At 34.5% G+C, this 18,864-nt stretch overlaps 1 protein-coding gene across 14 annotated transcripts in view; it reads right to left on the bottom strand.

Annotated features, from left to right (window-relative positions):
• PPFIA2 (PTPRF interacting protein alpha 2) overlaps nt 1-18,864 on the bottom strand; it is a 348,861-nt gene that overhangs the window by 97,043 nt on the left and 232,954 nt on the right. For all 14 annotated transcript variants that reach the window (XR_010830989.1, XM_066995740.1, XM_066995699.1 and 11 more), the window contains one exon: nt 15,757-15,831. Coding sequence is in view for 13 of the 14 variants with exons in the window: in XM_066995740.1 (XP_066851841.1) it covers nt 15,757-15,831 (75 nt within the window). In the remaining variant the exon portion in view is untranslated. The remainder of the gene's footprint in view (nt 1-15,756; nt 15,832-18,864) is intronic.

The following is an 18,864-nucleotide window of genomic DNA, read 5'->3' as shown; positions in this document are numbered from 1 at the left end:
ATCCTTTTACTTCAGAAAATCTGTTCCGCTGCAATCACCAGTAAGGGGACAAGTAGGATTTCTCTTCCACCAATGTGGTCTCTTACTATGGATCTCCAGGCCATTTTCCAAGGAACAGAATCATTAAAGCTTCTGAGTACCTTGCTTTTTGTGTAAGGCTGATGAGAGGTTTTAGAAGGGTTGATCTTAAGAAAAGGCCCATTGCCTAACGCATCTGCTTTGTAAATTACTGAGACAAAGACTTTATATCGATGTGCCTCTGTGTAGCTTTCTTTCCCCATAACTTGCCTAATAAAAGCATTTTTTTCTTTTCTTTTTTTTGCTTTCTTCTTTCTTTTTTTTTCTTTTTTTTTTTGCTTCCTTTCCTTTCCTTTCCTTTCCTTTCCTTTCCTTTCCTTTCCTTTCCTTTCCTTTCCTTTCCTTTCCTTTCCTTTCCTTTCCTTTCCTTTCCTTTCCTTTCCTTTCCTTTCCTTTCCTTTCCTTTCCTTTCCTTTCCTTTCCTTTCCTTTCCTTTCCTTTCCTTTCCTTTCCTTTCCTTTCCTTTCCTTTCCTTTCCTTTCCTTTCCTTTCCTTTCCTTTCCTTTCCTTTCCTTTCCTTTCCTTTCCTTTCCTTTCCTTTCCTTTCCTTTCCTTTCCTTTCCTTTCCTTTCCTTTCCTTTCCTTTCCTTTCCTTTCCTTTCCTTTCCTTTCCTTTCCTTTCCTTTCCTTTCCTTTCCTTTCCTTTCCTTTCCTTTCCTTTCCTTTCCTTTCCTTTCCTTTCCTTTCCTTTCCTTTCCTTTCCCCCACTTTTTTTTTTTTTTTCCAGTGCAGTAAAACAAAGTATTAAGGCAAAGAAACAGATTTTATTTACTTTTTTTTTTTTTTTTTTTAACTGACAAGCAAATGCAGAATTTTGGAGCTATCCTTGTATAAGATGAAATTAATTAAAACCTTCCAGAATTTTACAGACATTAACAAATGCACATTCTGACTTAATAAACCAAACTCATCATAAATCCATAAAGCACCTTTAAAAACAACAGATAAAAATTAATCTTCTTGAAGATGTCTTCAATGCCAACATTCTTTAGTTTTTCCACTCAGCAGTGTAGGTTCTGAGCTTTCCAAACAGTTGTATTTAAAAGTACAATTATGAACTCGGAGCTTTTTTTCACAACAGTTAGGAGTTGAAATAACTACGGACTGTGCAGCATTGTAAGCAACATAAGCCACACTTTGAGAAAACAAAAGAAAAAGAAAAAAAAACAAACAACTTTCCAGATTGCAGAAATAACTTTTCAAGGTGGGGATTGAAACCTTCAGCAATAACAGCCCCCCTTGAGTCTCACTATGGGGAAGGAAAAATACACTTTTTTTTTTTTTTTTTAACTTGGTAGTCTGTCCTCTTCCATTCAACTACTTAAATGAATCAGACAAATTTATAAGTTGTGCTTTTGTAGCATTTTGAAAATTCACTTTTAAAATAAGTGTTCATGCCTGACTGACAACCTCAGCTAGGTTTATGTTATGTTTGTCTGGATTCCAGTACATTTTCTTGCTAGTCAGGTAGTGAGCTTTCCAGAAATTTTACACAATTGAGCCAAAACATATCCTGACATGTCAAGAAAAATACTATTTTATTCAAAGACAAAAAATGGTGGGAGTTATGAATAATACATATTTTCAATATTTTTCACCATACATTCTTCTCTTCCTTCATTTTTGAGTTTACTGACCTTCTAAGGTTTTCTTCTGAGGAAGAAATCCTCATTAAGGTGAGAGCAACCTCACGAGGAAGTTTTTATAACTTTGTTGATTATACAGTGGTGGACCTAATGAAAACAGACCTTGTATGTTTGTGCATTATGGAGCTTAAAAAACCAGAAAAATAAAATAAATAAATAAATCTATATGCTTATACTCAGTGGCCAAGAAGAATCACCCTATCATTACTAGAAAGCCAGCACATGCTGGCTAATTCTGCATGAGAATTTATGTTCAGATTTATAGCAATGTTATTCAACCTGATCAGAGGGACATTGTAAAAGATAGTTGGCTTAAAAAGTCAGTCAGGTCTTTACCTTGTGGCAAAAGGGGGAGGTCATACACTGAGATCCGGCCCTGGGTGAGGCTACTAACCATACTTGTGATCTTTCACTGTTGGTGGTTGGTGCTCATGATACCTATTGACAGGTTCTAGGTGTCAAAGTTTTATCAATGTGTCTATGAGGGCACTTCTGCTTGTGACCAGGGTACTGTGGTCCAGGGGCGGCCCATGGCTGGGGCACTCAGCTGGCTGCAGGGCCTCCTTCCATCCTCTGAGGCCATCAGTGAGCACTGTCTCTTTCTGAACCAAGTGCCTGGATTGGCAGTCATTTTGATGCTTTAAATGTAATAATACACCAATGTTTTGTGCTGGTAATAAGGCAATAGGCTTTATTAGTCTCCTTCACTTCATTATGAGTTCTGAACCAAATTAAGTTTTATTGTGCAAATAACTGCTTTGTGCTATTGCGCATGGTCTACAGCATGCACCATTTATTTCTATGATATACTGGTAATGCTTTGTAAACAGAATGGAAGCCATTTAAAGCAATTGTGCAGTTACTATTATGAAAAAAATATCTGTCAGGATTTTTCACAGAAGATTACTGGGTACATTTCAATACATTTTCTTCAGAAACTCTTACGAAAGTAAACAAAAAGGTGCTACTTTTAATTTGTCACAAAAATTGTGCAGTGAAACATGATACAGTGAATGAACTGTTTTTTACATAGACTAGCACAATGGAAATATAATAACAAATTTCAATTACATGGTTGTATCACAGTATGTATTTGACAGCTACTGACTAATTTCTCTCACTTTTTTTAAACCAAGCTCAACAAAATAGTAGCAAAATTATTATGCTTTCATTATTACTCTCACAAAGACACTTGTAATGTACCCAAACCAGGATACAAAATCCCAAGAGTCCTTTGGTAGCAGAGGGAATTATTTCCAGCTGGCCAGAACTGAGAACATATTTGGCAGAAATATTACGATCTTCATTGTTTACCACAATATATGACTTACTGAAATATATATATATATAGATATTACATACATATATTATATGTAACGTATTTATACACACCCTGCATATGTATATATGCACGTATATTTATATATGCACACTCTGTATATATATACACACATATATTTATGCATGGTGTGCATACATATATATATTTGTACATTCAAACATATTTTTGATATCCAAGACATTGAAAAAAACATAATTGAAATAATGTGCATCTAGGGTTTTATATATCTGCTCTTAGTATATAAGCATTTAATTGATAACTACCAATGCTTAAGGTAAAAAAAAAAAAGCTATTTATACTGCAAATCTATTTTCCTCCTCTGATTACATTAATATATTTCTCTCTGAGTCAAAACAGTCTTCCCAAAATAACATTTTATATGCTTTCTCTGTATAGTGTAATCTAGAGAGTTTAAGAGTTTAGATTTCTTTTAAGTGGACACGTCTGCTATGAAAAACCCACTATTCTGCATGTGTAGTCAGTTTTATTAGATTTTCCATATACTGTATCTGTATTAAAATCACCGTCTGTGTTACTGATTGTACAAAACATGAAAATACAACAGATAGGGTATGAATAAGAATCCAGAAAGGAAATGAACCTTACCCCAGAATTACAATTTAGAGTATCAAACCCTGATCTGCATTCACAAAGAGAGGAAATCCCAACTTAAATCTTCTCAGTCTGTTGAAATTAAAGCACTGCAGAGTGAATTAAAGTCTAAATTTCAGAAACTAAACCCAAGCATCCATTTAATTTTAGTAAAAATGTTAATATTTTTTTCAGTGACATTCTTACTGATAGCCATTTTCTAATGCAAAGAAATTACATATAATTTTTTTTTTTTTTTCCCGTAACTATGGATCCATGGATTATGCAGCTAAAAGTATATAATCTACACCATCCAGCTGCAGTGTCAAGTGAGCTGGATCATTTCTCACAGATTGAACCAAATAAAATAAGCTCTGTACAACGCCAGAGTAATTCCATCTACACATTGATAATACCTATTGATATGAATAAAGATTATTAAATATTTTCTAATGCTGACATTCAAGACATCATTCAAGATCCAAAAGAATTGTATCTAATTTTCTCAATCAAAACTGAAATATTTTTTACATTTTTGATCCTAAGTAAAATTATTTCTATATTCACTTCTGTTTCAGACATACGATGGGAACTTGTTTGTACTCAGATAAAAAAAAAAAAGTTTTTAAAAATCTCATGATATGTGTACTTATTGAGATAAGCATTTACCAAGATACATCTATTCCTCCCAGCATACTGTCTCTTCCTATTTCTCCCACAAATATTTTACCACTAAGCAATTTTATCAGTTAGCAGACCAGCATAAAAATTTAAATAATTTTCTCAGTATTGTCCATCAAATATAGATTCTATTTGTCAGACTTGTGGACCTTGCTCTGTCTAATGACAAATGAGAGCCAATATAGAACTTTGAGTGGAAAATTACCCTTAATTCATGTTATTGCTGACACAGCTCACAGACATTAGCTTTTACCAACTTGCTAGTTAACTGTGTTATGAATCTGGAGAACACTCAAGTGCACGGTTGGGCTGAGGTGATCTAATATGAAAACGAAAATGATATATATTCTGGTTCATGTTAATTAGAATATTGATTAATAAATATAAGCATATTGAAGCTTAAAGTTGATTTTATTTATTGACTTGAGTCATTAACTAAAATCTTTTATTCAGATGTAGCGTGTAAGGCCAATTTATGCATTAAAATTTTGATTATGGAGAATAATAGGCATAAAACATAATACTGTGATCTCATTACACTATTTAATACCTGTTTTGAGAATTAGTGGATGTAGATGTTCTTAACAAATCAAGTAATGTTTAACAAATAAACACAAAACTGCTTAATTGTTACAAAATAGCACATTACCTAAATAATAAAATAATATATTGTTCCAGCAGATCATAAACAAAGCAAAATGGGTACATGTTTTGTATTTTCATCAAGATGAATGCACAAGAAGATTGTTAAGGATAAAGAATCAACAAGACTGATTCTTGCAGTGATATTATCTTGATCCCCTTGAACATCTCATTTGACAATGTCAAATGACCCTGAAGCTGGTGCAGATGAAAAGATAATCAGCTGTGCTCTTAAACCTGAATTTATACATCTAGTGCATGGTAAAATGGCATATATTTCAAAGCCCATGAATCCCAAAATAACAGATCAAACAGAAGTGATGTATTCTTTTTGATGTCTTATGAAAAGGCAGTGTGAATACTCTGAGCAAATTAAACATTAGGCATTAAAATTTTCAATGATATTCTTTGTAAAAGCAATAGCAAACCCTATAATGCAAATCAGCTAAGCGTAACTTTAAATATATGCTATGTTCTTTACTTTAACAAGTTAGTGTGTTTAAAGTAAGGCATTTGCTAACATAACCTTATGATACCAAGGTCTGTAAGAGTTGTATGCCATTGATTTGTAAGCTACCTAAACAGGCTACCAAATACATGATTTTGAATTCAATCTGAAATTATCCCAGTGTCAAATCTCATGCTGACTGTGAACAATCTCTAAGCAAAACATATACAAATAACCTTCCCGTTTAATAATCTCCTGGAGTTTCAGGTGTACAAGCAAATTATTGTGAAACATGCTCAGCCACACCTCTGGTTCCTGCCATCCCTGCTTTCTTCCCTTAACTATTTCTTTGGCTGTCTTGCCACGTCCCCTCTCTCCTTTTATTCTGCTCTGGGTGATGAATAGGTGGTAAATAAAAAATCCATGGAACCTCTGCTAGAAACTTAGACTTCTCCTATTCTGTAATTATCTGGAATAAAATAGAGAAGATATAAGATCCATTTATAATTCTGAGACAAGTTCTTTAACTTTGTTTGTGTCATATATTGAACTATTTGCTGTTTTGCAGAAATGTCAGGCGTACTCCATGATCCCTACTTACTGTTGAGTGTAATGCATTGTAGAGACCCTTAAAATAATGCCAATAACTGAATTTCACATGAAAATGGAAACTTTTCATACATGCTGATTAACTGCAGAATGGTTGCATTTTGTATTGAGCCCTGAACAGTATGTCCTATTGTCATTTAGACTTGGACTGTCATGGAGAGCACTGTCACTCCCTCCCTGCCTGCAGTCCCGGTCCATTAAAAACAAAACAAAACAAAACAAAACAAAACAAAACAAAACAAAACAAAACAAAACAGGCATGTAGCTGGGTAAGGGCTTGTACTCACAAATTTAACTCCCCAGCATGGAGTTATGAGATGGTGAGCCTGCTAGGATTCATGCAGCGTACCAGGATTTATGCAGTGTACCAGGACAACAATTGCCTGGCATACGGTGCAACTGGCTAGACACTGCAACAGCCATCAGCTGTCAAAAATCAAGTTATGAAATTTAGTTGTGTTTATCTACCAATGCTTATGAAATGGATAATCATGCCCACGAAATCTATTGGATTGCACCGTACTTTTTCTTCCGTAGGAACAGTAAAACCCGATTAAAACAACCTCAGTGCTTTCAGGAGCAAGAATATTCAGAAAGCACCAGATCAGCCTGACTCTTGTGATATTCTCAGAGCTCCTACGATGCTAAAAAGGAGTATGTGATGATTGCCATGTGTATTGCACAGGTCACTGTGCTACCTTTGCTTTATAGGAATGCCCTCCATTCCACAGCGGTACAAAGAACTGGTGCTGCAAGACATAGTTAGACTAAACATGCTGTGGAGCAGGAAGCATGTTTTATTATTGTTTGTACAATGAAATGGAGCACTAGTCCTTTACTGGAGCTCTGTCGAGAATGTAGTAATGCAATAAAAATGAATAGTAAAAATGTGCAGTAAAAGCACTCAAATATAAATGTGAAGATGGAATATATCGCTCCTAAATTTACAAATAAATAAATAAATAAATAAATCTGTAGCCCTCTTGTTTGAATTAAGCTTGAATTAAGTTTAGAACAAATTTTGTTATGCAAATAGGAAGAGTTTCACCCCAAATGCAAAAGTCTGAAAACTTAGGCAACAGGTATCATAAAAATGAGAATGTAACTTCTAAAAATAAATGTAGAACGAATACTTCTCACAGATTTCCTAGCTCCTTTTCTCAAATTATTTAGACCAAAGTGTTGAAAGAAAAAAAAAAAGGATGTAAAAGAATCAAATTTCATCATGACTTGCTTTACAGTAATCAGTATTGAAGGTGACAGGAAAGATTGAAAGATTTTTAAGGACTTATATAATGAACTGTTATTCAAAAGTTTTGATGCTCTTCTAATGTGAAGTAACAGGTAGGAAAACACTTCAAGGTCTAGAGGGGGAACTGCCTGATGAGTGAGGGCATATGGAAAAGTTCATGTATTAAGGACTGAAACAGTCCTTATCATGAAAAACTTTTTGGTCAGTGTGAGGTAGTAAAAGCAAAGCTGAGCCTCCCTCTGCTCCAGAGAAAGTGAGTAAGGAGAAACGGGAGATCCAGCACGTGGAAGTTGTAGCCAGAGCAACAAGGTAGGAAGAGGATCTTCACAAATTCTTGCAGGAAAAAATCCTGTTATTGTTCTACAATAATGAATTTAGTGCATTCGTTTCCCAGAATATGCACAGTATCCAGACAATGGACCAAAAAGATTACATTTTTCATTACAGTAGGGATAGCTAACTTGTTTTCAGAATGAATTAGAACACCCTAGAAACACTTCTAAAAATACACACATAAGGAACTATATATATATATATAAATGAGCATAAACCTAATCCTATATATATATATACATATATATATATAGGATTAGGTTTATGCTCATTTTGATGAAAAAGCTAACTTTCAAGGAGTTTGGAGAAAAGATTTGGAGGAAAATGGGATTTTTTGCTCTCCAGTCATCATTTATTCAGAGATAAAACCAAAGCACTAAACCATCAGTGTCTCTAATCAGGGGGGACCAAGGTTTCATTAAGTCAAATATTTCTGTCAGATTAAAAAAGAAGATATGAAGAGATTTGCAAAATAGATTTCAAACATCTAGCTTTCTGCTCTTTTAATGTATATTTAAACAATTGCTTCACAGCTGCACAGCAGGTTTGAGGGAACAGCAAAGAAAGAGGAATTAGCAAATCACAGTTTTCCATAGCTTTTTGCCTTTTGTCATGTTCCGTTAAGCATTATCTTACAAAAAATTTATTATTTTCTTCAGAAAGTACAATTTACAGCTTATAACAATTTAAAAATAAAGTGTATATGCTTATTGATACTGACAGGAATCTCGTAGCAGTAAAACGAGAGGTGCAACAGATCTCAAGCTGTTTTGTGGGTGATAGTGAAACTGAACTCTATTTGGTGATTAACCTCTGACACTGGGATTCAGTCTAGTCACAATTCTTTATATAACAAAACCTATTACAAAGTTTCATAGGCACATAAAATGAAGTATTAGCTGTGAACCATGGTCTTTAAAACATCAATATTGCAGTGGAGATGCTTATAATTTCTGTTGAAGAATCTGACTCCTTCATTAACAGCAATAACATCCTGAAGCAGATTAATCCATTCATATGTAAAGAGAACACTTCATGCTCTCTTTTCTGCTAATCAGTCTTTCCTACAAAGTTGTTTCTTCTGAAGAATACATAGAAGGCAGTCAAATTAGATGAAAAATCCATGCATAATTTGAACACTGACATCAGTATTTTAGAATTTGCTACAGGTCGTTACACACTAAACAGAGGTGTAAGAGAATACAGCATTTCATGATCTTTGTTGAAAATGCCCTACGACATTTGGACAGCTACACAATCCTGCTCTCCAAAATCATTTCAGCAAAGACTGCAGTTACTGAAGTTATATTTAACATATTTTGCTGGGTTGTCAACAGTAGGCAGTGGCCTACTCATAAATAAGTCTAAAATATGCACAAAATCATTATCTACTGTCACTGTAGAATATCTTTCAATTTTGTACTTAGAATTGTTTAGAAAACTTTTCTCAATGGAAAGTATTATTTATGTAATATGAAGAAGCAACTTTTGCAAGTGCAATAGTGATGTTTGTCTCAAACATGTCCATAGAAATTAATGTTCTTAAGTGACTGTCTGGAAAATGCATTGGAGTTTAGACCTATGCTGCTCAGACTTTAGTGAAAAATGCTTATGATGATAGAAATGCAAAGATCAGACTTCCTGCCCTCAATATCCACAAAGAATTTGGAGTTTTTTTCTTCTGATACCTTAGATTAGAATTAGTTGAGGACATAAAATAGAATACCTATAGCAACTTAACTGATTATTTCTTGCGCTTTTTTTTTTTTTTCACCTTGTAAAAAAATAAGGCAGTGAAGGATATAATTTTCAGCCTCTTCAGCTGCCATGCCACACATCCTAATTGTATAGAAATCTAAATTAATACTGTGGGACATGGAATATAAGAAGCAGCCAAAAATGCATTGTTTTGCTTAATTACTGCATTTAAAACAAGGGCAACAATAAGTTAACATTTAACTAGGCAGTTAAGGTTAAAGGTAAAATGAAAAGCAATTACATGTAGGACGTAAAGATTACATTTCAAAACAAAATATTTTTATTATGTGCAACTTTGCAGAAAAGGTATAATTTGGCGCAGTAACACAGACATTTAAAAATAAGATTCAGACTACAAATAGGTTTATTGAGAGTTAGACCTGCGTAAAGTTATAGCTTAAAAAAAAATAAAAATAATAATATTAGCACGTAGGAGAGGGTTTACAAAGCAATAATTTTCACTTTTACTATTCTAAGAAAATGTGGTGAAATCTATATGAAGATTATTTCAGACTTTTCACCAGAAAACATACTTTAAGTCACCAAAAATAGATATAAACCATCTAGCCTAGTGTTTTTTTTTTTTTTTCTCCCAGAAAAAAACTCACCGAATTTCACCCTATTTCATCCAGAGATTTTAAATCCATCAATTTCTGAATTTTGGATTGAGGAAATGTTGGGTATATTAGATAGTCAAGAAATGCAAATCTTATTTTTCTCAGCAAAGTGTTGTTTTAATAACATTTCTACTCCAAAAATCTCTTTGTATTCCCATACAAAGGCTAAGGCCACCAAGAAACTCCTGTACCACAAATTACCTCAGGCTAATAGGAGCTGAAACTCTCTAAGAGCTAGGGATTTAAAAACATGCTTTCACATGTAGCTTTTGGTAAAAAGAACACACCATAGTTAGCTGAATTTATATATATATCACAAATACTAAAGAATATTTCAGTAGCATTAATGACAGAACAATAACATCTGCAGCATTCCTCAATGTCAGAGTCAAAACCATCCATAACTCTTGAATGCATCTGCATTTTGTGCTTGTTTCTTGACTTGTACTACATAGCAAAAGCTAGGCAATTAACATGGTATTTGAAAGTTCTTTCGTGAATAAGTGACTGTATTTTCTGGTGCTTCTGATATAGAATATAAAGATTCATAAATCACAAATCACCCTTTCTCTTCAGTGATATAAATAATTTATGGATGCTTTCATGTATGCTATAGGAAAAAAAAACAACACAACAACATTAGGGTACCATGATGAATAAACTAATGCACTGTCAGTTAGGAAGAAACACACTGCATAACTAAGAGAATGTATGCAGTTACAGTATCATGGGCCAAATCTCCTGCAGACTCTCTGATAGCTCCCAGAGTTAAATTTATCCTGAAATTGTTGAGCAAAATTCTGTAGAAGCGAGAGGAAATTGTAACAATGAGGTTTTAAAAGGCAGCCTGAGTGTTTTAAATATAATCTATGTGTCAATTGACAGAAGCAGTATCATCTTTGGCATTTTCAACCAGCACTGGCTTTTTCAACAAATGCTGAAGAAAAGTGTATGGTGGAACAGTGATACAGAACCTCAAACCAGTAATTTCTCTGATTTCATATTCTACACAGTCCCAGTGTTTTCTCAGTTCCAAAAGTATATCCTTGAGATAATAAATGTAATTAATGCTGTATTTTCCATGGTACATTTTCTACTAATGAGGAAAAATGAAAAAAAAAAAACAAAAAAAACCAAACCACCAGTGTATTTAACAGAAACAAACAAGGGTTTTGGAAAGCCACTTATCACACAAATCTTAACAGCACAGAAAGATTATACAAGGGCTGTATAAATGTTTGAGAAGGGCAGGAGAAAATTTGTATGCAAAGTGCCGTACTTTAAAAACATGACAACATGACTTAGTCCCACTATACTATAAACCACATATAAAACTTAATTTTACATACAAGCTTTGGGAAAAAAGCTTTAAAGTTTATTTTTTGGGGAAACTGTTGAGAGTTCTGGGAAACAGTGAAATCTCTTAGTGGAAATCAAAACTGTTGTCATTTACAACTTTACATTGGAGCAGAAATGGATTTAAAACATCAGTGTGGGCCATGCTATCACCTGTCTATATTCCATCTACATTCCATGCCCTTCAGAAGCCACTAGAGCTTGAGTTCCTGATGATATATAGGGCTAATAAAATATCTCAGTGTGTATGCACATGCTGTAGTTTAGCATACGTTTAAAAAAGACTCATGCTCATAACACTAATTAGAGAATCTCAAAAGCTTTGGTACAAAAGTGGTTATCTTGTCAGTAATTTAAATACTGAAGTTAATTTCCATGAAGATCATAAATGACAAAACCATGAAGGAAAAATCACATCCCACATCCCTTGCAAATGAGATTCATTCTTCTCAAATTAGTGTGTAAAGAGGAACATGGTTCACAGAACCTTGTTGGAATCTGCAAATGTTTGTACGCTCACTAAGAAACATCGCATCTGCCTTCAAAATGTTCATAAACAGACACTATTGTTCTATTGAGCTTTGGTATTGGCTGTATCACTTGCAGCTTGTATAATTGCTAGCTGCAAATTATAACCTTCAGTCACAACTATTTGGAGAGACCATGGGTTATGGGGAACCGGATAAAATACTGCATCATTTTAAAAACATCTGAGGGGTAAGCAAATGTAACTCTGTTTTACAGTAATTTTAACTAAAAGTGGTTGGTAAATCCTTCTGAAAATTGTTAACAATATCTGCTATTCCTGTTAGCTACAACAGACACAATGAATAGGACAACATCTTCCAGTTGTGAACAGATAATGGCTTCTAATATAAGGATAAAAGAAATAAAAATGATAATTTATTGTATATCACATGATAATTGCTGAAAAAAAAGCAAATATTGTAAGTACAATGGAATCAATTACCGTAGAGTTATCTTACCACAGTCTGCATGAAAACTCTCCAACAATGACCCAGATTGCCTTTATATTATATATATATGCCCTTCTACACTCACAAATTAATTGCAGCAAGATAAAATATATAGTCAAATAACTTTTTTTTTTTCCTCCCAGTAAAACATACATTTAAATTATTTTAAATCTAGTGTTTAAGGATAATAGAGGTCCGTTTTATATCTCTCCCATATTTAAACTCCACTACCTGATTTCAGTGAGCTCCCACTGTTTGTCTAAGACACACAAATTTAGCTGCCTATGCCTTAAGTGTCTGCATCTGAGCTTGTTATGAGTTAGTTGCCTAACACAGACACTTAGTTTCATCGTAGTGGAGAGGGATTTTCCTTCCCCATCTCTGGCTCCAGACAGATGCAGCTCTTCTGCCCATTTTGTGTCGCATCTGGCAGCCCTGGCAGATAGTTTATCTGGCAGACCAGATTTCCTAGAGCAACACAGACTACGGTCAAATTTTTGACATCCAGTTCATGTGTAGATACCCAAGTTAAAGAGTCCTAATTCTGAGCTGAATCCTGTGCTCTGTAAAATACTGAATAGCTTACTTGTAAATACATTTTAAAGAGATTATGATGTACAGCTTAAGTATCCTGTACACCATCTTGATACAATTTAAAACCAAGATTTCATATACAGTAAGATAGTTAAAGTAACTGAATTGTGTAACTCTTCCTCCGCAACAAACATAAGGGTTCCCTTAATGACTTGATGAAATCCTTATACATTAATTTGTAGAGAGAATTTACTATTTACAATATCACAAATTGCTAACATTTTAAAAATATTACATGCAATCAAAATAATTTCTGTATAGCATTTATTTGAAAAGAAGATAAACTTATATTCACTTTTTAATAGAAACTATTACCTTCACAGAATCAAACTAGCAATGAACTGTTTGGTGTACATTCTTGCTTTTGAAAAGTTCAACCAAACCAACAACAGTGACTTATGCCATATCAATAGTAAGTATTGGAACTGTAGACCAAGGTCCTTCTCTATTACCATTATGTGATTACATATAAACGTTACCTTCACAGCCTAAGTTCACCCAATGGGTCCAACTGTCCATCTCAATTGCCCCTGCAATTTCAAGTCACTGAGTTTAACAATTCCCTTTCAATATGAAGTGCTTTTTAAGATGGTGTTGGGAACTACAGCTGAAATCAGCTTTGCCAGAGTTCCAGATGTCTTCACACCCTTTGGTATGCATATAATAAGCTAAAAAGACTGTTAAATGAGAGATTACTATCTGCAGATGAAAAGCTACAGTCTCTCCCTCTGTCCCCCTCCTGCCACTTTTTATATAAGGCTATTTCCAATACAAGTACTCATCTTATATTGACATGTATATGAAATGTCTGCTGTTTCTCATCATTGCCATGCATCAGAGCCACAGTCACAAGCTAGGCATTTCAGAGAAAGGTGCTACCGTAACAGATAGATTTCTACTATTTTTTATCCCTGAATCTGATATTCATTGTATACTTAATCATATCCTCATCTAATCAGGGGGCAAATTTACTGTCATCATTTTATGTTTGGATATAGTTCTGAATATGTAGTACACTCTTAGTATAAGAAAATGGATGTGAAAGTAAATACATATTCTCATGGGAGAACAGACACTGAGTGACAGGAATATGGAAATTACTGAAAAGCATATGTTCAATTCCCTTGGAAACTTGGCCCATTTATTTTCATATATAGTATGATAAATTTTTAAAGCCCTTTATTGTCTGTGCATTCACTGTGGAAGCTAGTATAAAAACAGACTTACATATTGTGATTGTCTAATTAATTTTGGCTCATTTAAATAACTAATTTTTTGAAGTGGAAACGGGGATACCAGTATTCTGATTGTGTCATGTCATGCTTTGCTGATTAAATGTCCATCTAAATGCTTTTAGTATCATGCAGACACAAAGACTTTATATTATTTCTATGGATTTGGGGAAAGAAAGGCTATGAAAATACTATTTCAAACTCATTTCATTGTACACGTTTAACTAATTTTCTTTCAATCTCCAAATAATAAGGCAATGCTCTAAAGACCTGGTCCCATGCCCAGTGAAGTGAACTTGGATTTATTTGGGTCATGAATGGAAGGGATCTGAGGAATGGGATGCATCTCAATTGGCTTGACTGTCCAAAAGGACTGTTTCCTATTTAACAAGCGCTAGTACAAATAACACATTAGTTGAGTATATGTAAGTCATATGAACCCAAGTATTCTGAACTTTCTGAAATGGAACAGCAAAAGAGGGATTTTATCTTACAGTTAAAGTAACTGCACTTTATCTGTTCAAAGAAAAGGTGTGATTCATAATATCTGGTTCACAGTTTATAAAAAAGAAACACTAATAAATTGCAGATCCTGTTTTTTAGAAGTTACTTTAAGAAAGTAACTTTTCCTAGCTTAATATAGGGGAAGAAAAAAAAAACAAAACAAAAAACTATTTGAGTACTATTTTATGTTATCATACATTATTCTGAACTGAATGGTATTCCATTTTCCTTGAATAATTTGGTAGTAGTTTAACTTTGCCTGCAGTTGTTCTCAGTTTCTGTCTTAAGGCTGAGTAGCTTTCATCCAATTCTCTTGCTTGTCTAACTTACGTTAAACAGTGTGAAAGGCACCTGTCAGGTGGAGATTCAGAATGTGATGGGGATAGCAAAGTGACTAGCCAACTCCATTATTTATATTGTCAGGCCTCAGCATTGCCTCCTTAGGGTTTAAAATTCCTTTCTATGTATGTGTGCACTTGCATGTATAATACAATTAGGTGTTGTTGTTCACCCTTCTGAACAAAAGATTATGGTAACAGTCTGCAAGTTAATTTACAGGTGAAAAATCTCGTCTAAATTCACAGAAGTAATATGGCACCACAGTTCACCGTGAAATACTGCACTTAAAAGGGTAGACAAACCTAAATTTTGACATCAATCATAACGTTTTTTCCTCCACTTAGTTTTAAAATGTCAATGTTAATATATATATCATGTATATGTATGCTTTACTTAATTTTATAGTATAATAGAAATTCAAGTTATTACATTTCTTATAGTATCTGACAGATTAGCTGTTTCACTCTTTTTTCATGTCCAATAAAAAATTTCAGGGCCTGTCACTAGTTCCTGAGTTGCGGTTTGCTCACCACAGAAGAACAAAATAAATTAGGGAACAAAAGGTTGTATTAATCTGAAAAGCACCTTAAACAAGCCTTGCTGAGCAGTTTATTCAGAATGTAATTTATCTTTTTTTTTTTTTAATTTAATTTTATTTTTTTTTTCCCTGAGAGGCTTAAAAAAAGTGACTGGGAACACACAGGACAGAATATTACAGAAATTGAACCTCAAAAGGGGAGAAAGTGTTTTATGTTACCTCCTGGTTAGCAGCAGCTAGTTCTTCTTCCAGTGCAGAGACTCTTTCTAAAGAAACCCTCAGTCGCTCCCTTACCTAGAAGAAAAATCAAAATATGTGCAGTAACGTAATCTCTATCAGTCTTTAAAGTTAATATAACCTGCCATATGCACTACAGTATGCCCTGCCAGTCTGTAGGTATGTGTGTTGCATCCTTTCATAAGACATACTCTGTAGTAAACGTTGAAACCTAACTATAGAAAGACTAACCCACAAAACTAGGTGTCAAACTTTAAATACTGTACTGCTGTTCCACAGTTTGCCTATAATCTGATGGAATATACATCAATTGCAAATATTCTAAGACCACATTATGCATAAAAATAAAATGTTATTCACAAGCATCTTTTACAAAGGGCAAGGAAAAAAACATTGGCAAATGTGTTAAGTCCACTCCACGGTAGATAATCTGCTCATATTAATTGAATGCAATGAATTCATTGAAAAAATAACTTGCAGCATTGCCTTCAGGTACACACATTAAAGATTTTTCATATCATCTTGCAGTTTGTTTGGGTTTTACAAAAAATCGTAAACAAGTTATACTCTCAAAAGCAGAAGTGTGTGCTGTGCTTCTACAAGCTTCAGAGATGTTCCTGTTATATGTCTATGATTTACACCATTAATAATAATAACTAACAGCAGCAACAACAATAACAATTCAATACCTCTGAAGACATTACTGTTGTTTGAGCACCCTGGTTCAGCATCAGCTCATGTAACTACAGGTAACCTAAGCTAGCAGTGTGGGCACCAGGCTCCCAATATGATCAAAAGGCATAGCTGACCTAAAGTGAGCTTCAGTGCTGTATGTTGGTGACTTTCCCTCTTCTGACCAGGATCTTATGGCAGCTCTTCTCCTAACTTACACAACTTCATTAAGCACCTCACCTTAAATGACTTGCCAAAATTCAGCATATATTCAGCATATATTTCAACTCCCATTCTCACTGCACTGTGTTAGTTCCAGCTTATGATCTAAGGACATTTAAGGCTGTTAGTGGTGTTTGTAGAGAAAGCTAATATATTCTATCAGATCAGTAGATTCAGCTGCAAAACAAAGCAAAGCAAAAATTAATCATTCAGGTACAATGAGACATTGTACATTTTCATGTATGTACAATTGTTCCCAGACTCTTGACAAATATGGGAGACCCCCAAAAAGGATGTTTATGTCCCAAAGCTTTCATAATTTTTCCAGTGATAACTCCCAGTCTAAGAAATGCCATTTCTTTTCTTTGCATACTTTATTTTCCTTTACTACTGATAGTGAAAGCCAAATATTGCCAGAAGACCCACTAAATCACAAGAATGGTTTACATTTCAGTAGATGAAAATTGCTTGTTAGCAAACCTACAACATAGAATGTACAGTATTTTTGTTCTACCTCAATTTTAAAACTGTTAAAATCTCAAGATCAAATACATATTCAGGAAACAAACACTAAAAAATAAAACTATTCAGCCTTTCTGACAAATGCAAAAATATTTGCTTATGCAGTACTTTGAGGTTTTGGTCCTCCTTACATACTTCAACTTTATTTATGTAAAATTATGTAGTCTAATAAATTATTTGAATACTCTCAGGTAACTATAGTTTTACTATATACTAAACTATGTTGTTAGCTTTAAGACAGCAGAAAGCATGAATGACAGGTGCTCAAAGAAACAAAAGAAAAGTGAGCTGAAGAGGCTTAAGATATAAGAAATATTAAGATGCCCCCAATATTAAAAAGAACTCTTTTCCTTTAGCCAATAACTCTTTTCCTATAAGCCAAAAAAAAAAAAAGGTCTGTTAATGATCCCAGAGATACATGTTGTAGCTTAAATGGGCATTTCATGTAGGGTTTGAATATATAATCAACAGCTGAGCTGCAGTAACTGACTGTGCCTGTTCAACTAACCAAATGAAGTTTAAGTCATCCTGAAGTGGCAGTTCAGGATGCCTTTCATCTGTGAGGCAGATGAATTTCTTCATAATTTCCATGCAATTATATCTTTCATAAAAATACTTCACACCAAAAGTATAATGCATTCAGACTATAGTTGAAAATCTGTTATTGTTTAAATAGCTGAAAAAGTTCTTACTTCATTTGACTTTCCTTTTTTTTTTTTTTTTTTAGTTTTTAAATCATAACTCTGCTCAAAAACCAGCATTATTTCTACAGTTCTCACACCTTCCAATGGCAGCTTGATGACCTGTTTCCCTATCCAGATGGACAAAAGTCCAAGGCAACATGAGTCCACCACCTGGAACTAACATAGAATCAGAGAATGGCTTGGGTTGGAAGGGACGTTTAAAGACCACCTAGTTCCAACCCCCCTGCCAAGGGCAAGGACACCTCCCACTAGACCAGGTTGCTCAAAGCCTCATCTAACCTGGTCTTGAACACTTCCAGGGATGGGGCATCCACAGCTTCTCTGGGCAAACTGTTCCAGTGCCTCACCACCCACACAGTAAAGAATTTCTTTTGTATATCTAATGTTAAGCCCTTTTAAGCTCTTTTAGCTTAAAACCATTACTCCTTGTCCTATCAGTACACTCAATGACAAAGAGTCCTTCCCCATCTTTTCTTTACTGGAAGGCTGCTATAAGGTCTTCCTGGAGCCTTCTATTTTGTTGCACCATGGGAGGTTTGTTGCACCAGGGGAGGTTTAGGTTGGATATTAGGAAACATTTTTTCACTGGAAGGGTTGTGAGGCATTAGATCAGGCTGCCCAGGAAAGCAGTTGAGTCACTATCCCTGGAGGTATTCAAAGGACCTGCAGGTGTGGCACATAGGGATATGGTTTAGTGATAGACTTGGCAGTGCTAGGTTAATGGTTGGACTTGATGATCTTAGAGGTCTTTTCCAACCTAAGTGATTCTATGATGCTATGATTCTCTAGGCTCAGCAACCCCACCTCTCTCAGCTTGTCTTCACAGAAGAGGTGCTCCAGCCCTCTGATGATCTTCGTGGAACTCTTTTCTCTCTCTCTTTTTCTCCTGTGCTCTCTATCTTCCCAGAGTTTCCTCTGATTCCTCTGCAGATCCTAAAATCTCCTTCTGTATCCTTCTTCTCTTCCCAGC

Source organism: Anser cygnoides, chromosome 1, assembly GCF_040182565.1.
Source record: "Anser cygnoides isolate HZ-2024a breed goose chromosome 1, Taihu_goose_T2T_genome, whole genome shotgun sequence".
In the NCBI taxonomy this organism is placed as follows: domain Eukaryota; kingdom Metazoa; phylum Chordata; class Aves; order Anseriformes; family Anatidae; genus Anser; species Anser cygnoides.
This window is presented reverse-complemented; position numbering and strand designations above follow the sequence as displayed.